General features: G+C 39.8%; 1 protein-coding gene across 1 annotated transcript in view; it reads left to right on the top strand.

Annotated features, from left to right (window-relative positions):
* Positions 1-25,433, top strand: part of LOC117497652 (glutamate receptor ionotropic, delta-1-like) — a 224,509-nt gene extending 199,076 nt beyond the window's left edge. The window contains exons 13-15 of the mRNA XM_034149650.1: positions 2,944-3,110; positions 10,229-10,469; positions 24,670-25,433. Coding sequence (XP_034005541.1) covers positions 2,944-3,110; positions 10,229-10,469; positions 24,670-25,137 — 876 coding nt within the window. The 3' untranslated portion in view covers positions 25,138-25,433. The remainder of the gene's footprint in view (positions 1-2,943; positions 3,111-10,228; positions 10,470-24,669) is intronic.
* The last annotated feature ends 1,516 nt before the right edge of the window (positions 25,434-26,949 follow it).

The raw sequence follows: 26,949 nt of genomic DNA, 5'->3' as shown, positions 1-26,949 counted from the left end.
AAAGACCCTAACAAGACCCTAACAAGACCCTAACAAGACCCTAAAAAGACCCTAACAAGACCCTAAAATGACCCTAATAAGACCCTAACAAGACCCTAAAAGACCCAAACAAGACCCTAAAAAGACCCAAACAAGACCTTAAAAAGACCCTAAAATGACCCTAAAAAGACCCTAAAAGACCCAAACAAGACCCTTACACCGGGGACAAAGCAGAAATAAGCAGAGAATATATTGTTAGTAAACTGACACTGAAGTAGACCTATATCAGTAATAGTCTCTTTGCCAGCTCATAGAGTTGTGAACCCGGAAATGTTGAGTACCCAAAAGTTTTATGATATAAATGTAGAGTAGGGTCTCCAGAACATAGAAACTGCCGGATGCTAACCGGCAGATGTTGGGCAATTTGCACAATTTGCATTAGTTGCATTAGTTGCATTAATTAGCATGAATTAGCATGAATTGCCTATACTGTATGGAAAATAGATGAATAATGGCTACATGGACGATATTGGAGTGGGTTTGGGGGTCATTACGCTCGCTGAGTCCATTTCTGCCATTTCCAGGATAAAAAATGTCAGTTTTAACCAGAAAGTGGCCATATTTGTATATTTTGAGTTGATTTAGAAGTTGTGGAGGACGCTGGCTCGTTGGTACTGGACAGATTGCTTATCTATTTGTCCAAAGTTGAGGTAATCATGTGCTCGCCTCAGGACTCATGCCGTAGCCAATCGTTTTCAGCAGAATCCAACAAATATCCTGTTTACTAATTACTGCTAATTAATGCAACCTGTGCTCATTGTGCAAATGCCCGACATATGCATGTTAGCATCCGGCAGTTTTTACGAATGAAATGTTTTAACCGGTTTGGAAACATTTAACATTAGCTTCACTTCAAATCAACCTGAAGGCATGAATTGGTTGACAATTGGAATCAAAAACATCCAGAGAGACGATTAAAAAAAAAACAAGGATGTCAAAATGAAAAATGAAAAATGTGTTTGTCTCCTGTAAGAAAAAGTGGGAGGATTTCAAGTTAAGGAGTATCAACAGTGAGAACAAACACACACACACACACACACACACACACACACACACACACACACACACACACACACACACACAGAGACACACACAACACACACACACACACACACACACACACACACACACACACACTCACACACACACACACACACACACAACACACAACACACACACACACACACACACACACACACACACACACACACACACACACACACACACACACACCACACACACACACACACAACACACACACACACACACACACACACACACACACACACACACACAGATTGATATTTTTAGGGTGATCTCAGCTTCTTATTTGGGAATCTGAATCATTTAAAATGTGATTCATGTGAATTAATTAGCCGTCTATCAGTCTCCGTACAAGTGTTTCACTGGCTCTGATTCATATTCAAACACACACACTCTCACACAAACACACATACTCTAACACACACACACACACACACACACACACACACACACACACACTCATCCTGTTTAATTCACAGCAGGCAAAAACGCAAACGCATTCCTCTGTTTACTCATCCCTTAATTGCAACAGCAGATGCACAATACACCAATTAGTGAGTCTGTGTGTGTGTGTGTGTGTGTGTGTGTGTGTGTGTGTGTGTGTGTGTGTGTGTGTGTGTGTGTGTGTGTGTGTGTGTGTGTGTGTGTGTGTGTGTGTGTGTGTGTGTGTGTGTGTGTGTGTGTGTGTGTCTGCTGTACGTTATTGGACTCATAGATCTCCCAAAAAGCCGACGATGATAAATTAGCATCGGAGACAAATCGGCTCATAGAGCATCCATTATACTGTCATTTGCATGATGAACACACACACACACACACACACACACACACACACACACACACACACACACACACACACACCTCCTCTCTTGAATTTTTCTTTCTTTGACGTGATCTCCCAGCATCCCAACAGCTACACACATTTTAATCAGTTTATTGTAATTGTCCATTGTTGAATGCTTTTTGGCTACACACTCACACACACACACACACACACACACACACACACACACACACACACACACACACACACACACACACACACACACACACACACTCCTGCAGTGTCTCCTGAGGACACTGTCTCTATTCATGCTGTATTGTCAAACTGAGAGAGTGTGTCCTCAGAACATCAAAGGAACAGAGAGAGAAGCTTCTTCATAATCTCTAGCGATCTGAAGAAATGCTCAAAATCTGCACGTTTTTGTCAAAAGTTGTAACTATTCAGGGATTCTTTTTGCAACTCTCTGATCCAGAAACAGCTGTTAGGCTGCTCACAGTCATTGCCACGATGTAAACTGTATTGATCCAGCTTCAACAAGTCATTGCAAATAATATGTTGCATGCTCCGGGTCTGGAAGAAGAGTACATCCACAGAGTATCTTTAGCACTTCAGATAAGAGGTGTCAGGGTGGGCTAGTAGGTTCAAAGTGTAATACATAAGAGGACATACGTTGTGGTGCATCCTCATAGGCTGTACTTCTGCAACACACTCTGCCATTTCTGAAAAAACCCAATAAAAGATGAAAAATAAATCCAAATGCAGAAAAAGTGAGTTTAATATCTGACTTAAAACTAAAACCTGCAGTATATCAGTACGTGTGTTCTCTTCTTTTAGATAATCTGTTTATATATCATTTGTAAGTCAATACTATTGTTGTTTATCAATTTGATACTGCTTAAGTTTGTACAGTTTCATAATTGTCTAACTCTATTATTTTGTGTAATATTGTTTTACACGTTCGAAATAAATCAAATCAAATCTGTTCCCTGCAAAGTGAGTTTAATATCAGTCTTGAAACTAAAACCTCTGCAGTTCATCAGTGAGTGTGTCTTCTGTTCCCTGTTCCCTGTCTGCAGGCGAAGAAGGGTCCGTACGCCTTCCTGTGGGACCTGGCGGTGCTGGAGTACGCGGCGCTGACTGATGACGACTGCACCATCACCGTGTCGGGGAACAGGTTCAGCAGCAAGGGCTACGGCATCGCCATGCAGCACGGCAGCCCCTACAGAGACCTGTTCTCCCAGAAGTGAGTCAGGACACACCCGGAAACACCCGGAAAGTGCTTTAAAGGGGACCTATCATGCAAAATGCACTTGTGTACGTCTTTTCTACATGAATATGTGTCCCCGGTGTTCCAGGGAACTCACCAAGTGTCAGAAAACACAACCCTCTCTATTTTCCTCCATACCCAAATCTCTAAAAAAGGGGCTGCAACGGATCTGATAAAAACTGATCCAGATTTGAACACTGTCCTGACGTCAGGACGGTGGCGCTACGGCTATTGGGCCAACTCCACCAATCAGGAGGAGACAGCCACGGCCATTGCCATTCTAAAGCGCAGGAGACGCTGTAGTACATATGCCAGGCCTGTAGATGGTGCTGTTCTCACAGAATCTGCCCTTGCTAAAACAGATCTAAAAAATGTCAAATTGAGCAAAATGAGGCATGGCTAAAATGCATGATCTGTTTGGTATTTTGAAAAAAAAAAAGTATAAATATGCCTTATATAGGTATAGTCCTATACTATATTATTCAAATATAGCATGATAGGTCCACTTTAACTAACCCTGAGAACATCACCTTTTAGAGAGTCTGATACGTCTCTGTTCACACAGCGCTTTTCAACATATTTGATGTCAAATGTAGCTGAAAAATAGACATGTAGTGTTGCAAAAACTGTGTGCACCAAACCTCACCTGGAAATAACTGTTTAGGAACATGTCTGATAATGCTAAGTGCCATAACTTATGTATATAATAAATGCAGAGACCTGTTCTCCCAGAAGTGAGTCAGAACACACAGCGTTTGTTGGATACCAAATACAGCGACATGTAGCTCAAATATAGACATGTAGTGATGCCAAAACTGTGTGCACCAAACCTCACCTGTTCTCCCGGAAGTGAGGCCACATTGGCACCAGGAAACACCTCCTTTTGGAGAGTTTGATTATTCACCTGTATCTGTTGTTGAAAACGTACCTAAAATGTTTTATGCGCTTATTTGAACAATGTGATTTCATGACCTCTTAAAAACGAATTTGATCCAAACTAATTTGACCAAAAAAACAGCTGTGTGCGTCACTTTGTAGTGTTTTTAGATTTACTGTGAAGCAGCACGTTTCTTAAAATCTGAATTTCAGAAAAAACGTTTGAATTTCCGATATAAGAGTCATTTTATAAGAAAAAGCTCAAACATTCCCTGCGTTTTAAGTGGTTACTTTACGTAAACGATAGAAAACATCTTGCCTTTCCTCTTACTGCTCTAGTCATGTTGTGTGCAGAGCGTCCTGCAGAGCGGATCTGTTTCCTGTTGAGAGTTTCCTCCGAGTGTTCCTCTCTCTTCCTGTCAGCTGACTCTCTTCCACAGAGTCTGGAGTTAATGATGAAGGTCGGAGGCTTAACGTCTTCTTTGTTGGTATTAAACCTCCATTAATCGCCTGTAAATCCCGTCTGTCGCAATCCCAGCTTTGAGCTTCATGCTAACGAGGGGCGCTGTGGATGAAAGTGTCCCGCAGATGTTTTGAGGGTGATGAAGGTGTTTGGAAACTCCTGAATCAATAACTCTAAAGTCCATTAATCTGCGGGCATTAGAGTAAACACAGAGCCGTGTGATAATCACCTTCCGCAGATTTCATCTCCTCTCTGTTCACAAACACAAATTGATCCCGGAGCGAGCTTTTTAAAATCTTGTAGATCATTTAGTAAATCTGCACGTTGTTACATCATGAAGTAACGGTGAGAAACACGTTCTCAGCCGCCTCGAATCGATCGGCAGGAAGTCAGAGAGAAGGAACTTTACCTGGAAAAGGAGGTGGATAAACATAGTGACGTTTGAATAGGTAACATTGCCCCTCTCTTACCTCTTGAATCTCAGAGAATATCCACATTTATTTTTGCAGAAATGCACAACTCGTCACAAAATCTGTGTTTCTTTGGAGAAAATTCAACTTTTCTTAATTGAAAAGTCTAAATGTCTTCAATGGATTCCTTGTCATGTGACCCTGTAACTCCAAATCAATGCAGCTTTGTATTACTGCACTGAACACGTCTTGATATTGAGTTTTAACCCAGCTTTTGTTTGGATTGGCAGCTGAGAAAAGGAGTTTACATTTCTCATTTTGAATTAACAACATGAACAAGTTCTCAGCCGCCTCGAATCGATCGGCAGGACGTTAGAGAGAAAGGAACTTTTGGACATTTTCTATATAATATTTGATATTGTTTGTATTTGATATCATATTTTTCATTTTCATTTTCATTTTATTTTGTAATTGTAATTTTTTCTATTCCACTTTTTTAAGTATTTGTATTTTAATGTCTGCTTTTGTAACGAAATAATTTCCCTAATTGGGATCAATCAAGTATACATCTATCTATCTATCCATCTGTACCTGGAAAAGGAGGTGGTAAATAATAGTGACGTTTGAATAGGTAACATTCCCCCTCTCTTACCTCTTGAATCTCAGAGAATACACACTTTTATCTTGAAGGATGGTGAGTTATTTAAAGGGGACCTATCATGCAAAATGCACTTGTGTACGTCTTTTCTACATGAATATGTGTCCCCGGTGTTCCAGGGAACTCACCAAGTGTCAGAAAACACAACCCTCTCTATTTTCCTCCATACCCAAATCTCTAAAAAAGGGGCTGCAACGGATCTGATAAAAACTGATCCAGATTTGAACACTGTCCTGACGTCAGGACGGTGGCGCTACGGCTATTGGGCCATCTCCACCAATCAGGAGGAGACAGCCACGGCCATTGCCGTTCGAAAGCGCTGGAGACGCTGTAGTACATATGCCAGGCCTGTAGGTGGTGCTGTTCTCACTGAATCAGCCCTTACTAAAACAGAGCTAGAAAAATGTCAAATTGAGCGAAATGAGGCATGGCTAAAATGCATGATCTGTTTGGTATTTTGAAAACAGAAACGTATAAATATGCCTTATATAGGTATGGTCCTACAATATATCATTTAAATATAGCATGATAGGTCCACTTTAACATGTTGGACATTGTCGTCCCAAAGACTCTGTTATTCTTTAGAGATCTTATCAGACGGAGAAACTCAAACTAAGGTGCGGCGTTAACTGGAGTTTCAAACCATTAACGATCTCGTTTCTTACTGGTCTGAACACGTTGGCTCTTCTGTGATATCGTGCATGAAGAAACGTGTCTTTCTGAAGAGTCTTTCGGACTAAATCATTTCCCAAATTGTTTTTTTGCTCGATGTTCAGAGCGTTCCCCGTTGAGACGATGTTTCTAAATCCTGCCTCAGACTCCTCTGTAATTATCAGCTCTGTGTTTGTTGAGGGATTAATGGAGGCTCTGAATGGAGACAAAACGTCCAGTTATTAACGGAGAGTTTAGTCCAGGTTCAGCAGGCGTTCGGGGGGGGGGGGGGGGGGGGGATAATGTGTCAGGGTTTTAAACAGAGGGCAGAGCCTTTGGAAACTCAGATATGTATTTTTGTATGACTTTTGACGACATACTTTCTATGACTTTTTACAACATACTATACTCTGACTTTCTATGACTTTTTACAACATACTATACTCTGACTTTCTATGACTTTTTACAACATACTATACTCTGACTTTCTATGACTTTTTACAACATACTATACTCTGACTTTTTATGACTTTTTACGGCATATTATTCTATTATTTTGTATGACTTTCTATGACTTTTTACAACATACTTTACTCTGACTTTTTATGACTTTTTACAACATACTTTACTATGACTTTTTACGGAATATTGTACTCAGATTTCTCATGACTTTCTATGACTTTTTACAACATACTATACTCTGACTTTTTACGACTTACGGGCCGTCTCCACGGCAGCGTTAAAAAAATCTTGGAGGTGGGCGTATCTGAAGCTTGGGGATTTTTTTGCGATCAACCAATCACATGAATCTCCCGCCCCCGACATACGAAGCAAAAAAGCCCGAAGTAAACTGGATATAAACTCCCCAAAACAGGCGAAAACATACCACTGTCTCTGCCACCTCCCTCCATGCCTGGCTCCTCCGGTTTATATCCCGGTAGGTCTGGTCATAAAGCACCGGGTGATTGATTCGCTACCGCTAATTTCTCCTCCATGTTTTGGAATATGAGGAAATGACCTGCGGTATGTCTCTCCCAGCATACACGCCGTTTGATTGGCTAGAGCTTGAACTGTCAGATTTGCGTACACGGGATTTGATTGGCTGACGCTTCCTCCTCAGCTTCAAAAGTTGAACATTGTTCAACTTTGGATCTTGAAAATCCTGAGAATCTCCGCTCGCCTGCCCACAATGCATTTCGGCGAAAAGTGAGGGAACGTGACGTCACCCCATTCAAAGTGAATGGGCAGAAGCGTTCCAAGATTTTTTAACGCTGCCGTGGAGACGGCCCGTTACTATACTCTGACTTTTTATGACTTTTTACAACATACTTTACTCTTACTTTTTACAACATACTTTACTCTTACTTTTTACGACATACTTTACTGATACTTTTTATGACTTTTTACGACATACTATATTCTGTCTTTTTACGACGTTTTACAAAAATATTAAACTCTAACTTTTTATGACTTTTATGAATTTGTACAACATCAGAATCAGAATAATAGAACATACTGTACCATGACTTTTATGACTTTTTATGACTTTTTAGAACATATTATAATCTGACTTTTTACGACATACTATATTCTGTCTTTTTATGACGTTTTACAAAAATATTAAACTCTGACTTGTTATGACTTTTTACGACATACTTCACTCTGATTCTTGTTTGACTTTCTTGAAATTCTATAATATAAACACAGTTTCCAGTGGAGGTTCAACGGGCGTCCATCGCCCTGAGGCGTCCAGGGGGGGGGGGGCAGGAATAATGTGTGTGGTGTTAAACGGAGGGCAGAGCCATTGTTCAGAGTGGAAACCATTATCTGCACATTTGAATCCACAGTCCCATCACTGCAGCGTTACCTCTGAGCTGCGTCTCCATTGGATAATCCTGCCGTTAATAACCTCGGCTGCTGCGCCTCGTTTCAATCTGTTTCATCCTCGGGGTGTTTCTGTTTCTGGTGTTTGATAGAAAGTCTCGTGCACTGACCTTCAGCTCGCTCACGCTGAGTAGAGCGGATGAAATGCAGCAAATTGAGCTCAGATTCTTTCAACGTAGATTCTGTGGACGTTGCAACGGGAGGAACACGTGCACGTGGAAGAAGAGAGGAGATGTTTCAGGAAGTCATGCACGCTGCAACGAGACGTTTCACCAGAGGATCAAATCCCCGTCACTCTCATCATATCTGCTGGGACTTATTTCAGCAGTTCTTTAAAACATCAGCGTTTAAAATATTTCTGTAGGTCTGGAGTTTGGTTTATTGTTTTTCCCTGACTTAACAGACATTTATTTCAACGAGAATCTTCAAGTAATGAATTTAAAACAATTTTTCTAGATTGCAAAACACTTTCTATGCCTTTTTTATGACTTTTTACGACACAGTAACTTTTTAATGAACTATTTATGTGTTTCTTTATCACATACCAAACACTGACAGTTTCCTCCCTTTCTGACATACTTTCTTTGTCAGAAAGGGAGGAAGAAATACAAATAAAAAAAAAAACGTTTTTGCAACAAATTCATTTATTATTTTTCATTCGAGACAAAAGCAAAACAAATCTATTCAGCTGTCGTTCTGAAAGCAAAACGTAATCACCTGCATTCATCTCTATTAAAGTAAAGCATTTGAAAAACTCAAAGTCTTCCTAAACAGCAAACAGGATCATAGTGGAACACGAGGATTGGTTTTAATGACCGTTATGTTATGTTCTAAACCCTTTCATTGATTAAAACCATTTAGCACATCATGTGACTGCACACGTTGAGTTATTCCAGTAACCAGATTACAGCTGAGACGAGGCTTCATATAGAAATATTGACCAGGCCTATTGATGGAGGTTAATGAATAATAAGAGACTTCAGAGAGCGCTCTGATCTTCTTCACATCGACCCAATGATGGCAGCTTCTCACAGTTTCATACAATACACTATACCAGGACTTGTTTTCATATATTCATCAAACTATACCATGACTTTTATTCTAATATTTCTGACATGCTATATGTTAGAAAACTCTCCCTGGTCCCCGGCTTGAGCTTCAATCTCAGGATCCATGTATCTGTGATCCTCTCCAGAATGGAAGTAGTCATCACATACAGAGCATCAACTAGTTCCTGAACAGTGTCCTTCACATGCTGATATGCAAGAGAGGGAGTTACACAGTCACAAGATGGAGGAATAGAAAGCAGTATTCAATGTTTACTTCAGATTAGCTCCACGTCAGAAATGATCATGCTTGTCATATATGGGTACCACTTTACAATAAGACTACCCTTACTGTATAAAGGGTTTACGAATAGTTTGTAATTCATTTATTAATCAGGTTGTGAACACTTTATAAATCATTAATAAGCTTTTATAAGACATGAGATAAACAGGGCAACAGTGACCGGTTGCTTGCCAAATAGTGAGCCCACATTTATCTGTACTGCTAAGTCTTATATTGGCTTCCTAGCTTACTTCATCTTCATCATCAGCTAGCATCCTTGGTATCTGTTGTTCACTGAGTTGATTCTCACTAAGCAGCCAATATAAGGCTCAGTCATCTTGCCAAATAGTGAGCCTGTGTTGATGAAGAAGACGAAGTAAGCTAAGGAGCCAATATAAGGCTCAGTCATCTTGCCAAATAGTGAGCCTGTGTTTATGTATGAAAACTATGTTTGAACTGGTTTATAAATGGTTCTTAATGATTAATAAAGTGTTTATTCATAACCTAATTATAAACCCTTTATGAATCCTTTATAAGGGTAGTCTTATTGTAAAGTGGTACCCACATATGTCTATCTCCATAGAGGCTGAATCATCATGTTAATCACATAGCTATCATATGCCTCAAACAGTCCTGATGCTCTTCTAGGTAATCATACATCCTGTCATGTTCACAGCTACAGTTGGGATACCTTTGTTATCATGTTACTCTCATATTAGAAGAGGACATTCAGTATTTTCACAACACTATACTATGATATTTTGCCTGATATTTCCGACATGCTCTTCACCCAGCTTACCTTTTCCTCTCCTCTCTCCTCCAGGATCTTGGAGCTCCAGGAGAAGGGGGATCTGGACATAATGAAGCAGAAGTGGTGGCCTCGTACGGGCCGCTGCGACCTGAACTCCCACGCCAGCGCTCACCCTGACGGCCGCTCTCTGAAGCTGCACAGCTTCGCGGGCGTGTTCTGCATCCTGGCGGCCGGGCTGCTGCTGGCCTGCCTGGTGGCCGGGCTGGAGGCCTGGTGGAAGAGCCACCGCTGCAGAGAGGAGGCCCCCAAAGAGGTGACGCAGAGCAGGGTCCACACGGAGGACACGGCCACACTCTACTTTAAGGATCCAGACACCAGCCCTGACTTAGTGGAGCTGCAGTACACCCAGCTGTAGAGAGGAGATTAGTAGTGGAGAGTAGGAGGCTCTGAAACTATCATTGAAATCAAATTTGGTCTTTTTATTATCTCTCCTCCACGTTTTCTTTATTCCAACCATCGCTCCACACCCACTTCGTCCTAAACTTGCAGAAATCAGTTTTATTTTGAACCTCCAGTACACCCAGTTGTAGAGGAGAGGGGAGATTAGGGCAGCTAGTGATGTGGAACCAGCATTGAAATCAAATGTGGTCTTTTTATAACCTCCATGGTTTCTTTTATCCCACCTCGTCCTAAACTTGCTCAAATCTGTTTTATTTGTAAACCTCCTGACTGATTCTCATCATACATATTTTGTTTAACATTTGCTCCAGTACACCCAGCTGTAGAGGAATGAGTTAGTTCAATTCGTGCTGAAGAGTAGGAGGATGTGGAACCATCATTGAAATCAAATGTGGTCTCTTAATATTACCTCTCCTCCATTTTCTATTTTATCCAACCATCGCTCTCCACCTCGTCCTAAACTTATTTTTAACCCTCCTCGTGCTCGGGTCCAATCTGACTGATTTTCATCTTAAATATTGTGTTTAACATTTGCTTCGAGGCCTTATGATATCCTTCACAGTAGGCATTTGAACATATAAACTGCTGATCACCTCTTTCAGTTAATCTTTAGAAATCAAATGTGGTCTCTTATTACCAACCATCGCTCTCCACCTCGTCCTAAACTTGCACATATCTGTTTCTTTTCTAACCCTCCTGTCGTGTTCGGGTCAAATCTGACTGATTTTCATCTTAAATATTGTGTTTAACATTTGATTGAGGACTTAATGGAGCTCCAGTAGAGGAATTAGTTAGGGAAGTTAGTGATGTGGAACTATCATTGAAATCAAATGTGGTCTTTTTATTACCTCTCCTCCATGGTTTCTTTTATCCCACCATCGCTCTCCACCTCGTCCTAAACTTGACTGATTTTCATCTTACAGTAAATATTGTGTTTAACATTTGATTCAAGGCGTTAAAGACTATTAAACACCGGAACTTTTTAAAGAACATCCTTAAACATTCATCTGATTGAGGACTTAGTGGAGCTGCAGTACACCCAGCTGGAGAGGAATTAGTTAGTGACCATCATGGAAATCAAATTAGGTCTCTTCTTCTTCTTATTACCTCTCCTCCATGGTTTCTTTTATCCACCCATCGCTCCCCACCTCGTCCTAAACTTGCACACATCTGTTTTATTTCTAACCCTCCTCGTGTTCGGGTCAAATCTGAGTGATTTTCATCCTAAAGTTTGTGTTTAACATTTGATTCAAGGCTTAATGATATCCTCTACAGTAGGTAGCTGAACATATACATTACTGATCACCTCTGAATTGAAGGCTTAGAGGGTTTCCAGTCATAGGAAGTGAATGGGACACCCTCTAGATCATGTCCATACCTCAGATAGACTTTCAAGATTCAAAGGTTTTATTGTCCTCTGCTCATAAGCTTCTGAGTAGAAATGGCAATGAAACTCTTCTGACCTGAGCTCCTCCAACAATGCAACATATATAATAAAATACAAATAAGAAATAGTGCAAGAAGTCTATATACACCTAAATAGAATAGAATATATATATATATACAAGAACAGAATGTGAAAGTAAGTATTGTACATTACGACGAAATACAGAGATCTGACACACCTGTGTATTCTGCATTTAGTCATAAACACCAGGCATTGTTTACTTCTGTTAAATACAATGTGAAGTTCTTGTTTTGATGTAAGAGCAGTGACGAACACAACAGGAGGGTTAAAAGATAAGATAAGATAATATTAGATTAGATAAGAAGTACTTTATTGATCCCAATTTGGGAAAGGTTTGCGTTGCAGCAGCATAAGGCCTAGGCTCCACGGGAACGAAAACTGGTTGAATCCGCATATTTCTCTTGCGTATAGCCCTTTAACACGACGCCGTAACGGAAACGTAGAAACAGACCCTGCAAACGACAACGGGTCCAAAGGTGGATAGATCTGGGAACGGAGCGCTCTGGGGGGTCCAACGGGGCCGTGTGGTCGCCTATACAGTCATCCGTTTCTGATAATGACGACGCAATAGCCCTGCCTCCCCCCCCCTCTGCTGCTCACCCCCGCAAAAGTACACTGCACACTGAATTCAGATTATTTATCTTTATCTCGATATGGACATAAACGCGAGTGAAGTCTAATCTGACAGGACGGAGACACGCAGCTCCTGCCGCTGTGATGCAGCCGGAGCAAAACACACACTTCAAGTCAGATCATCACCCTTAGCTATTTTAATTACCTCTCAAACTAAACTAGTTATAAATATGTTTATTTTTACTGTCGAGTCACTCATTACAGGATCAGCTGCAGCTGATCAGCTGACAACCATTCTTCTTCGCTGCTTTTGTGGAGGAAGTTACAGCGCCACGTACAGGCTCGGCATATGTACTGCAGCTTTTCCAGCGGTTGGATGTAAACGGAGCTGTCTCGTGTGAACAGACACAATCCGGTGTATATTGCGTGTGGACGGAAGCTTTTTTGCGTTTGCGTTTGCGTTACTCCGATGCGTTTTGCCGTATGCGTTCCCGTGGAGCCGGGGCCAAAGACTTACAATCAAAATTAAAAGACTATAAATAAACAATCCAAAATGTAAACATCTCTATAGAAGTAAAATAGCATTAAAAAAAGTAGAAAATATACATGTTGAAATACAAATTGACAGTAACAAAATGTTAGTGTGACATATCTCACAAATCCTCGCTTAAAAACACTCATATTTTCACATTTCTACTTCATGAAGCCAGATGACTTTAAAACATCTGGTTTGATTCCAAAACAATAGAAAAGATACGTTGAATTACAAATAACACACTGTAGTACACAACACACTCCACTTGACCATCACCTTCACTAACAGCTTCTCCGTGCACTCGGGAGACTTTTTATTATTATTTCTTCTTGATGCATACACTCGAGGCCTTAGTGTGGAATTAGGATTTGACTGTAAGCGTGTTTCCCAGCGTGAACCCGCACACTTTAATGATTCATTCCCACGGTGCTCGCTATTGAATTATTGTTATAAACTAATTTTCTACTGTGAAGATTTCGGTAATTTCCTGCACCCAAAGGGTTGAGAGCAGAGATTATAATTAGCAGCAGTGAGAAACGATAACACACACACACACACACACACACACACACACACACACACACACACACACACACACACACACACACACACACACACACACTTCTGGACATTTTCCATTTCACTGTGAAATCCTTATAAGACAGAAAATCAGAGATGGTAAAAGTAAACACATCCTTTACGTAAAGATACTCTGGTGAAAGTAGAAGTACTGACTAAACTTCTTTCCTCAAGTCAAAGTAAAGAGGCTTTGAAATGTACTTCAGTAAAAAGTACCCATAACTAGCAGCTGTTTTAAAGAGTACCTGACCTCCCTTTATATTAATAGAACAATAATGTCATTGTTAGCTAATGAATGTTTCCATGCTGAACAACGGCAACATGACAACGTTTTCATTGGTCCCTCTTCTTTAGAGAAGACCAGGAAATGATGGATACACGGATCGTGTTCAAATCAATAGGCACGCAATGACTCTAAATAATAATGATCACGCCACCAAACACACATTCAAACTAAAGGAACCAGCCTGTTTGGGAAATGTGAGAAGTAGAAAGTACAGGTATTTGGGTTCAACATGTAAGAAGTAGAAAGTACAGGTATTTGGGTTCAACATGTAAGAAGTAGAAAGTACAGGTATTTGGGTTCAACATGTAAGAAGTAGAAAGTACAGGTATTTGTGTTCAACATGTAAGAAGTAGAAAGTACAGGTATTTGTGTTCAACATGTAAGAAGTAGAAAGTACAGGTATTTGGGTTCAACATGTAAGAAGTAGAGAGTACAGGTATTTGTGTTCAACATGTAAGAAGTAGAAAGTACAGGTATTTGGGTTCAACATGTAAGAAGTAGAAAGTACAGGTATTTGTGTTCAACATGTAAGAAGTAGAAAGTACAGGTATTTGTGTTCAACATGTAAGAAGTAGAGAGTACAGGTATTTGGGTTCAACATGTAAGAAGTAGAAAGTACAGGTATTTGGGTTCAACATGTAAGAAGTAGAGAGTACAGGTATTTGTGTTCAACATGTAAGAAGTAGAAAGTACAGGTATTTGGGTTCAACATGTAAGAAGTAGAAAGTACAGGTATTTGTGTTCAACATGTAAGAAGTAGAAAGTACAGGTATTTGGGTTCAACATGTAAGAAGTAGAAAGTACAGGTATTTGGGTTCAACATGTAAGAAGTAGAAAGTACAGGTATTTGGGTTCAACATGTAAGAAGTAGAAAGTACAGGTATTTGGGTTCAAAATATAAGAAGTCAAAGTAAAAAGTCCTCAGAAAAATAAGTAGTGGAGTAAAGTACTGATACCAGAAACATGTACAGAAGTACAGTAACAAAGTATTTGTACTCCAATACTTCCCAACTCTGCTGAAAAGTAATTTAAATAAGAAAACCTCGACGTGATGCCCACCCTGCGTTGGAAACATTAACGGTGACATTATCTCTGTTATTGCTAATAGAAACTAAAGTGCCTCCTTGCTGTGATTAATGAATCAAAGCTGAGCGAATAGTGACTCCTCCAGAGGAGAAGCAGATCATTTAGATTAATGCACTCTAATAAATATTAATGAACAATAACTCGGAGGAAGCATCTGATAATTGATGTGTTTAGGGAAGATTAATATCAATGAACATTGAAACTCATTGGACACGCCTTGAACCACAGAGGAAACAGAAGTCACCGTGTGCCCCAGAACCAGATGATATACTCATTTAAACTAATTGGATTCCATTATTTTAGTAAATTGTATATTTTTCAAAACTTTAGAAGAGGTATTTACATTAAAAGTTATCCGTTTAGTCAATTAATATATTTATCCCCACAATTTTATGCATTTGTTACCAATTAACTGATTAATCTATAAAATGATGAAGAAAAGTGGAGAATTGCCTGAAACGCCTCCATTATACTCCTTTATTTACTTCTGGAACATAGTGACATCACTGTGTAACACTCGTGCTCCTATTGGCTAGCGCTCAAATACATTGTACGTGATAGACTAAGGGGCGGGACATCTCTAAGTTGTTGACCAATCACAACAGAACCGACCACCTAGCAGGAGAAGACTCTTTAAAGTAGAGACGCTACATACTGATATACACCTGAACATCAGCAGGAGAGGACTCTTTAAAGTAGAGACACTACATACTGATATACACCTGAACATCAGCAGGAGAGGACTCTTTAAAGTAGAGACACTACATACTGATATACACCTGAACATCAGCAGGAGAGGACTCTTTAAAGTAGAGACACTACATACTGATATACACCTGAACATCAGCAGGAGAGGACTCTTTAAAGTAGAGACACTACATACTGATATACACCTGAACATCAGCAGGAGAGGACCCTTAAAGTAGAGACACTACATACTGATATACACCTGAACATCAGCAGGAGAGGACTCTTTAAAGTAGAGACACTACATACTGATATACACCTGAACATCAGCAGGAGAGGACTCTTTAAAGTAGAGACACTACATACTGGTATACACCTGAACATCAGCAGGAGAGGACTCTTTAAAGTAGAGACACTACATACTGGTATACACCTGAACATCAGCAGGAGAGGACTCTTTAAAGTAGAGACACTACATACTGATATACACCTGAACATCAACAGGAGAGGACTCTTTAAAGTAGAGACACTACATACTGGTATACACCTGAACATCAGCAGGAGAGGACTCTTTAAAGTAGAGACACTACATACTGGTATACACCTGAACATCAGCAGGAGAGGACTCTTTAAAGTAGAGACACTACATACTGATATACACCTGAACATCAGCAGGAGAGGACTCTTTAAAGTAGAGACACTACATACTGGTATACACCTGAACATCAGCAGGAGAGGACTCTTTAAAGTAGAGACACTACATACTGATATACACCTGAACATCAGCAGGAGAGGACTCTTTAAAGTAGAGACACTACATACTGATATACACCTGAACATCAGCAGGAGAGGACTCTTTAAAGTAGAGACACTACATACTGATATACACCTGAACATCAGCAGGAGAGGACTCTTTAAAGTAGAGACACTACATACTGATATACACCTGAACATCAGCAGGAGAGGACTCTTTAAAGTAGAGACACTACATACTGATATACACCTGAACATCAGCAGGAGAGGACTCTTTAAAGTAGAGACACTACATACTGGTATACACCTGAACATCAGCAGGAGAGGACTCTTTAAAGTAGAGACACTACATACTGGTATACACCTGAACATCAGCAGGAGAGGACTCTTTAAAGTAGAGACACTACATACTGATATACACCTGAACATCAACAGGAGAGGACTCTTTAAAGTAGAGACACTACATACTGGTATACACCTGAACATCAGCAGGAGAGGACTCTTTAAAGTAGAGACACTACATACTGGTATACACCTGAACATCAGCAGGAGAGGACTCTTTAAAGTAGAGACACTACATACTGATATACACCTGAACATCAGCAGGAGAGGACTCTTTAAAGTAGAGACACTACATACTGGTATACACCTGAACATCAGCAGGAGAGGACTCTTTAAAGTAGAGACACTACATACTGATATACACCTGAACATCAGCAGGAGAGGACTCTTTAAAGTAGAGACACTACATACAGATATACACCTGAACATCAGCAGGAGAGGACTCTTTAAAGTAGAGACACTACATACTGATATACACCTGAACATCAGCAGGAGAGGACTCTTTAAAGTAGAGACACTACATACTGATATACACCTGAACATCAGCAGGAGAGGACTCTTTAAAGTAGAGACACTACATACTGGTATACACCTGAACATCAGCAGGAGAGGACTCTTTAAAGTAGAGACACTACATACTGATATACACCTGAACATCAGCAGGAGAGGACTCTTTAAAGTAGAGACACTACATACTGATATACACCTGAACATCAGCAGGAGAGGACTCTTTAAAGTAGAGACACTACATACTGATATACACCTGAACATCAGCAGGAGAGGACTCTTTAAAGTAGAGACACTACATACTGGTATACACCTGAACATCAGCAGGAGAGGACTCTTTAAAGTAGAGACACTACATACTGATATACACCTGAACATCAGCAGGAGAGGACTCTTTAAAGTAGAGACACTACATACTGATATACACCTGAACATCAGCAGGAGAGGACTCTTTAAAGTAGAGACACTACATACTGATATACACCTGAACATCACCAGGAGAGGACTCTTTAAAGTAGAGACACTACATACTGGTATACACCTGAACATCAGCAGGAGAGGACTCTTTAAAGTAGAGACACTACATACTGATATACACCTGAACATCAGCAGGAGAGGACTCTTTAAAGTAGAGACACTACATACTGATATACACCTGAACATCAGCAGGAGAGGACTCTTTAAAGTAGAGACACTACATACTGATATACACCTGAACATCAGCAGGAGAGGACTCTTTAAAGTAGAGACACTACATACTGGTATACACCTGAACATCAGCAGGAGAGGACTCTTTAAAGTAGAGACACTACATACTGATATACACCTGAACATCAGCAGGAGAGGACTCTTTAAAGTAGAGACACTACATACTGATATACACCTGAACATCAGCAGGAGAGGACTCTTTAAAGTAGAGACACTACATACTGATATACACCTGAACATCAGCAGGAGAGGACTCTTTAAAGTAGAGACACTACATACTGGTATACACCTGAACATCAGCAGGAGAGGACTCTTTAAAGTAGAGACACTACATACTGATATACACCTGAACATCAGCAGGAGAGGACTCTTTAAAGTAGAGACACTACATACTGATATACACCTGAACATCAGCAGGAGAGGACTCTTTAAAGTAGAGACACAGATACTCTTTAAGACCCTAAATGCCTTCAGTAATAGTATACATTGTGGATTTGGGACACATTTGCGTTTCACCACCGCTACACTTGAACATAAACTGACCTCAGACCTGCATCTGCCTCCAAACAGCCAATCAGAAAGCAGCTTTTTGACAGGTAGTGAAGTTTTAACGTGGATCCATAAACTAAAGTGTGCGCAGACGGTTTATTTTGTGTCGCCCTGTAGCAATAAGATCTGTTTCCCCACATCCATAACCCCTGATATGTCACTGTGTCACGTCTTATTGCTAATTATATGTCAATGTGGACGCCCGTGTTCTCCTCTCCTTCTTCTACATCTATCCTATCATTTTATTCTTTTACACTTGACTGTCTATGATCTCGTGCAGGTTACTACTAAGGATTACAGACTGGCAAGGGTTTCTGGTCCATTGACATATAATGACATTACAACTGCTTCATCGGAGGGGAGGAGGGACATTTGGACAGACAGAGAGAGAGGCTGGGATGAAGCAGAAGCTATTGATACAGGTCAGAATAGACCTCCTATAATAATACAAAATACAGCATAAATAATCTGTGCCGTCGACAAGGTTTGTTTTTGGTCAATTTGTATTAATCCGTAACCGAGCAGAGAGGCGTCATAACCTCAATTTCTGTAGCCTTCTGAGTTCTGGAAATCAATAAATAGATAAATTCATATACGAAATACAGGTATAAAAGCGAGGAGATGTGTTAAGGGGACTAAAATGCTTAATTCAGCTTTGCAACGTACGACATCCAGACATTTGTCCTTCATTTTAACCAAAAATTAAACACCATGACTGCGATAAAATATCTATTAACCTTTATTGAATTGTTATGTATAATATTATTCATATTTCTCTTAATATAGGAGCTCAGAAAATGTGGCAGCTGTAGTTTAATTACCCGCCACTAATTAAAAACGAAGCTTAAATTAGACTTTTTGCCGTTAAAGTTCGTTAAAACTTCCAACGATAAAAACAATAAATCGAATTTCTTATCAGAAAATCATTTCCAGAACCTGATGTTGCAGCTCTTTAATAAACAAACAGCCCTATTCGGTTAAGGAACAAAACAAAAAACGCACACTTTGCTTTTAATTGGAAGTTTATTTGAATGTTGGTATCTCTCTATGCAGACGACAGGTTCATTCAAGTTGTAATCGACACCGTTGGCCTCTGCATTAGAAACCCTCGTGGTTCTTACGGTGCCTTTTTCTGTTTCTGTTTCCCTTCATCTTTAACTGTTTGCACACATTTCATAAGGGCTCACGTTACTTTACGTGTTGTTGACATGTTGAACAGGAGAAATAACGGTTACACTGTGATGGGAAAACCCTACAACAGCTCCGTGCCTTTTCATGCACGCCCACTTACAATATTGCGTGTAGCCTTTCAAAACTGTAACGACTTAACAAGAAAGCACAAGTTCTTATCCTTAAAACATACTTTTTAAATAGAAATTGAGAAAAACGAAATGTTTAGGAACTCGGACACATACGTTGAGTCCGTATTGAGAGGTTGATATATCATTAGATCATTTTATCCAAGTTATGTGAGCACATTTAAATGTACGAGATATGTCTCAGTTGCAAAATTGCTCATGAGGAAGAAATTAAAGTCCAAAACGACATAAATATTTTTGAAGTTTGACATATCTGACACAATGCTGCGTTAAGAAAACTCATATTTTAAAAGTTCTCCTTCCAGATTAGCCTCACAAAACCAGATTACTTTTTAAAAAAAAATCAGATTTGATTCCAAGATAATGGATTGTTCGTTAGCTAATTTAGCATTTTAGCCTTGCAACGCTACGTTGGTCCCAAAAGCATCCAGTGAACATTCAAACTAGAAGTTAAAACGTTTGTAACAGAACTTCGCTGTGTCTATATTCCAGATACTCTCCTTAATACACTGCCATGAATGCATTGTGAACACTTGTGTAAAGGTGTTTGTTAGCAAGATAGCTAGTTAGCAGCGTTATCTTTAGCCGTTAGCATACTATATTATGACAGACTGATGAATTAACCAGCATAATGGCTTCGTTTGACAACAGCATAATGGCATGGTAAATGTTAAATAGTGAAAAGAAACCCACTTGTATAACTTTTATTATATTCACCAGCTGCACTTTAGCTAAGTAGCCATGATGGCGATCATTAAAATAAATGTCAGAAATGATGAGTGCACCGTCCAGTTTATAAAGCCTCTTTGCATTCTCCTCTAACACAGTTATTCAATAGAAATAGAAAGTGTAAGAGCAGGATTACGCAATTTGAGACCCAGCAGGTTAGTAAAGGTGAAGAAGACAACCTCCAATCACAGAGCTTCACTTAAACATCACTTAACCAATTAACTTCCACTGAAAGATGTCCACTTCAGATATTAAGGACAAACTCCTCGAACAGCGAGAGAGCTTTTATTCAAGATGCAAGTCTTCATCGTCATTTGCACTTCAGCTACAGTGTAGATATGTCAATGAGAAACGTAGGCTCCTCCAACAGAGCATCATGAATAGATAGAGGACATACAACTAATAAAACAGATAAATAGTGCAAGAGAATGTTTTGAGGCGTTCAAGTAAATACAAAGAACAATTAAAAATAGAATAGAAATAGTGCAAAGTAATAATAATAATCACAAAATCACATCTAAAACAGAAGAAATTGGCTGCAGCATAATTTGTTCAACACTTCCTCACACAGTCCACGTGAACGCATGGAAATCTAAAGGATTACTACTTAGGAAATGGAAGAAATATCTAATTTAACACAATATGAAACAGATCAAATGCAATCAATCAATCAATCAATCAATGTTTATTTATATAGCCCAATATCACAAATGTTACATTTGTCTCAGTGGACTTCAGTGGACTTCACAGTTTGTACAGAATATCAGTATGACATACGACACCCTCTGTCCTTAGACCCTCTGTCCTTAGACCCTCTGTCCTTAGACCCTCTGTCCTTAGACCCTCTGTCCTTAGACGCTCTGTCCTTAGACGCTCTGTCCTTAGACCCTCTGTCCTTAGACCCTCTGTCCCTAGACCCTCTGTCCTTACACCCTCTGTCCTTACACCCTCTGTCCTTAGACCCTCTGTCCTTAGACCCTCACATCGTACAAGGACACACTTCCGAAGAAAACCCACAAGTTGATACAAATAAAATAAAAAATAGAATAGAAATAGTGCAAGAAAGTAAGGGTCCAAAATGAACCAGAGCTCAACCCACTCGACAGTTCCTTTATTGCAAAGTCACAGGAGGGAGAGTGGTTTAAAATCCCTCCTCCACTCATTAGAGGAAGTTGTTTGTTTTCCAAATTAATGGAGGCTTTCAGACTTTCCTCCTCTGCACTTACATCCTCAGCCTGTCTTTAACGACCAGCTGAGGTTTTAATCCCCGGCATTTATTTATTCAGGGCTAGCCGTCAGTTTCGACGGCGCTGAAAACATATTTTAATGAGACGCCAGTCGGGAAACAATAGCCCGAACGGAGATGTTTTAATTGGCTCTGAGCGGAGGGAGAGAGATCATTCAGACAACAAACACGTCGTAAGTGTATACGTTGCTTAAGGTTTGAAAAGCTGCAGACAGATGCTTAGCCTCGGAGGATCCAGATCTGGAGAATCTGAGCTTTCCTCAAGTGTGTTTTCACAAGCTGCTTTTACACAGGAAGTGCTTTCTTCTTCACTCTCTACCTCAACAAACAGCCTTTTCATCTCAGATCAAAACCAGCTGTGGTGCTGTCATTGTAATAAACCTGGACTGATTTGCATAAAAGGAAAAACTATTTAAATATCTGTTTATAGTGCAGGCAAAAAAACGGTGAGCTAATCTTGAAATTTGCTAAAAATAATATAATTTAAACAGAAATGTCCTTTTTTTAGACGTCAGAGCTCAAATCTAAAATCAAGGAATTGCCTGTGGCTCCTTCAAAATAATAGGCATGTAAGAACAGTTTTATTTGCATTTACGGAAACGTTTTAATAGTAAAATGATAATGAAATAATCAAAAGAATTGCCTACAGCATATTATATTCATAATGTCCTCACACAGGCATGACAATCTAAAGGATTATTACTTAGAAAATGGATGAACTCTCTAAATGAACATCATCTGTGGGCGTCAGGGTGGGTTTGGGTTTGTAAATAATGAATATCTAATAATGTGTGTTTTAATATGTAAATGTGTCATGTGCATTGTTCTGAATATCACTTGTGTCACTGTGATGAGTTACTGTGACTAATACCATTTACCTCTGAGTGGAAGTGAAGCCAATGCTGGAGCCAAGCCGGGATGCGTTCAGGGACACGTGCTGCGTTCAGGGACACGTCCTTAAAATATACTTTTGAAATAGAAATTGTAAAAAAACGAAATGTTTATGAACTCGGACACATACGTTGAGTCATTATTGAGAGGTTGATCATCAGACCATGTTATCAAAGTCATTTGAGCACATTTAAATACAAGATATTTCTCACTGGCAGAATTGCTCATGAGGCAGAAATTAAAGTCCCAAAGTACATAAATATTTTGAAGTGTGACATATCTCACAAATCTTCTCTTAAAAAACTCATATTTTCAAAGTTCTACTTCCAGATTAACCTCATAAAGCCAGATTACTTTAAAAAAAAATCTGGTTTGATTCCAAAATAATGGATTCTTTCATTTTAAATTATCTGTAAATACCCGATAAAAACAGAATGCTTTCTTTAACGCAGCTCAGAGTTATTTGAGCACGTATAAATGTACAAGATATTTCTCAGTTGCAGAAATTAAGTTTTCCTCCATTAGAAAAAGTTCTACTTCCAGATTCGCTTCATGAAGACAGATTACTGTAAAAAATCCAAAATAATGGATTTTTTTATTTCAAACTCTCTGTAAATACCCGATATAAACAGACTGCTTTCTTCCACGCAGCTCCGACGTGGAGAGCGTTCCGATCGGGCGGTTAAAATGCGAGTCACGCGTCCCTTCTTTGTTTTTACACCTTGTTCTTTACCTTGCTCTGACCCAGAGTACGGAGGTTCGACGGGGAAACACTCAAGTGTCTATTAATGCCTAACAAGTATGCATGGCTGCAGTCAGCGGGATGCAGAGTCAGCCAATGTTGTGATTAAATTGTTCAGATAGCGGACCGACTCTCTGATCCTGATGCAGAGATTCTTCAAGGGCAGGAGGGAAATACTCAGAGCAGGGGGAGGGAAACAACAAGAGGTTAATCTAAAGGTTAAGTTGAGAAAAACACGGTGGAAATATCTGTAAAAACCTCAAAATCTGAAACTTGAATATGAATCTGTAAACCCAACAAAACATAAGTTCACTTGGAAGCAGGAATTCACGATTCAGATTCGATCAGAAGTCCACGATTGCTTCAGCAGAGATCCTTCATGAAGAACCTTTTCTGAGATGAATGTATTTGTATGCATGGTCCTCTTTTAAATAAATACATAATAAACCAAAAACCTTTAGAAAACCTGAGACAAATGATAAAGAAAGACGCAGCCTTGACAACAGCGGAGGGAAACAACAAGAGATCATTCTAAAGGTTAAGTTGAGAAAAACACGGTGAGAATATCTGTAAAAACTCCAAATCTGCCTTCAGTTTTAGACTGTTTTGTTACTTGAATATGAATCTGTAAACCCAACAAAACATACGTTCACTTGGAGGTCAAATGAAGCAGGAGTTCACGGTTCACATTCGATCAGAAGTCGGTGATTGCTTCAGCAGAGACCCTTCATGAAGACCTTGAGAAAACAAACTAAAGATAGAAGGACGCAGCTTTTACAACAAGCCACCTTCAATCCGTTTGGCTCCAGCATTGCTTTCCTCCCTCCATCAAACCTTTAATCCTCACTGGCCAAGTTTGATTTCAAGGTGCACATACAACATGTGGTTTTCTGTGGCGACAACAAAACAAAAAAAAAGAGTCTCTTATCAGAACAAAGGCCACGAAACAGAGACATTGAGACCCACCTGAGAATCCGGCCCATCGCCAATCTCAGCCTCTCTGTCCTCCCCCCTCTGTTTTCTCCCCTCTATCCTCCCCCTACTCTTATTATAGGACAAGGAGGTGAATCTGGAACAGGTGCATCGTCGTATGAACAGTCTTTTGGACGAGGACTTGGTCCACAAGCAGATCCCAGGTCCGTCTATCGAGATCTCTGCGCTGGACATCGGCAAAATGCAGCCCAGCCAGGCCTCTCTGATGCCCTCGGACCTCGCTTTGACCACCTTTCTGCCAGGGGAGGGGGGTCCGCCGCCTCCTCTACCCCACCCTCACCATGGGGGGTCCATAGGGAGGACGCACCACCTGTCCCAGGCTCCTGGCAGCAGCACGTTGCCCCTCCACCTGCACCACCACCACCACCAGGCTCTCAACACCATGCAGTGCAAACACAGGCAACCCAACGGGGGGATTTTCCGCCAGAGTCCTGGCAAGACCCCCACCCAAATGCCAATATCCTACCAGGGAGTCTCCGCAGGACCCATACCCGAAGTCATTGATGCCACACACAGTACGTCCATATAAAAAAGGGTTGTTTTCCCTTCATAGGTGAGTCGCACCTCTGGACTATGGTTTAAAAGATCTCCTATCATGTTTAGTGATCTCCTATCATGTTTAGTGATCTCCTATCATGTTTAGTGATCTCCTATCATGTTTAAAATATCTCCTATCATGTTTTGTGATCTCCTATCATGTTTAATGATCTCCTATCAGAAACAAAAAGAGATTATTCTAAAGGTTAAGGATGTCCTATCATGTTTAAAGATCTCCTATCATGTAAAGGTCCATGTAAAGTGCTATCAAAATGTAATCTTTTATCACTAAATTGAAGCCATCTCCTATCATGTTTAAAAGATCTCCTATCTCTCATGTTTAAAGACATGTTTAAAGACCTCCTATCTCTCCTGGTAAAACATCTTGTGTCATGTTTAAAGACATGTTTAAAGATCTCCTATCATGTAAAGGTCCATGTAAAGCGCTATACAAATGTAATCTATTAGTATTACATTGAAGCCTTGATGCCACACACACGGTACATCCATACACAGAATGATGGTGTTTCCTTTATAGATGAGACTTTTAAAGATCTCCTATCATGCTATTTGTATGCATACATGTCTATGATGTGTTTTGCTCAATACACATATTTCTGTATAAAAGCCTTCAACAAGTGCGTTGTGCATGATAGGAGACCTTTAGATACGAGAGGGAAACTATTATTATCGGAGAAAAAATCTGTACAAAGAAAAAAGTAACATTTTGTATCTCACTATCAGAAAAAAAATATGGGTCTTGGTTTGGGATGGTGGGGGGGGGGGGGGGGGGGTAATTTGTCTCTTGTACATATGTGTAAATACCAAGAGAACGAAGTGAGGTTTAAAGTGTATTTTGAATATTCTCAATTTTTTGAAGTTGAGTTATAAAAAACCCACAAAACGAGATAAAAAAAATATATAACCCTTGATGAAAAAGTTCTGACTGTTTGAATGGCTTTGTACATTTTGTTCAATATGAAACGATGACGCGAAATTCATTGTGATTGTTTTCTAAAGTGCCGAAATTAAACGATGTCTCTCCACAACTCATCGATGTAAACGACTACCCATGATGCACCGCTGTAGGGACATTTTAGTGTTGGACACCTACTGTTATGCATCTCTGTACCAACCCTATATATATCAGAAGGATCACAACCTTATTTTACTTTGTATTAAATATATAATATACATTGTTTTTTCAGATCTAAAGTCTACATTCATTTTCTTACGTTGACTGTAAATTGTGTATTGTTGGCGGGGGGGGGGGGGGGGGGGGGGGGTTCATATTTTACACACGGCGTAGTGGTTTGTTTTTGAAAGTAGCTTCTTCTGTTGGCGTTAGTCCTGTTTGGTTTCAGAAAGAGGAGGAAGGAGAGACTCTTAGGCTGCGAGCGCCGGTGGTCTGTTGGGACGACCCGTTGATCATCTAAGATTGGCCTCATTGGGAAAATGTGATTCTGCAGATGCACTGTTACCAGATATCAGTCATCTTTGTACAATAAGAATCAATATCACAAAGATATGTTTTTAAAAATGCAATTTTAGATCATTTTTAAATACCAGAAACCAGAACATTGGGACATTTCTTAGTTTGGTGCTGAGATATTTTAGCAACCGTTGGACGGATAAACATGAAGTTTGGTACAAAGATTGATGATCTCTAGCACTTCAATTTGGACCCTTAACTTTTATACATTTCCTTTTAATTGAGCAGTTCAATTGACTCCTTAAAAACCCAAAAGCATTGACTTTGGAGATTACGCTTTGGGCATTTTGTCCCAATTCATCTCCAAAAGGT

The sequence above is a fragment of the Trematomus bernacchii genome, unplaced genomic scaffold, assembly GCF_902827165.1.
Source record: "Trematomus bernacchii unplaced genomic scaffold, fTreBer1.1, whole genome shotgun sequence".
In the NCBI taxonomy this organism is placed as follows: domain Eukaryota; kingdom Metazoa; phylum Chordata; class Actinopteri; order Perciformes; family Nototheniidae; genus Trematomus; species Trematomus bernacchii.
This window is presented reverse-complemented; position numbering and strand designations above follow the sequence as displayed.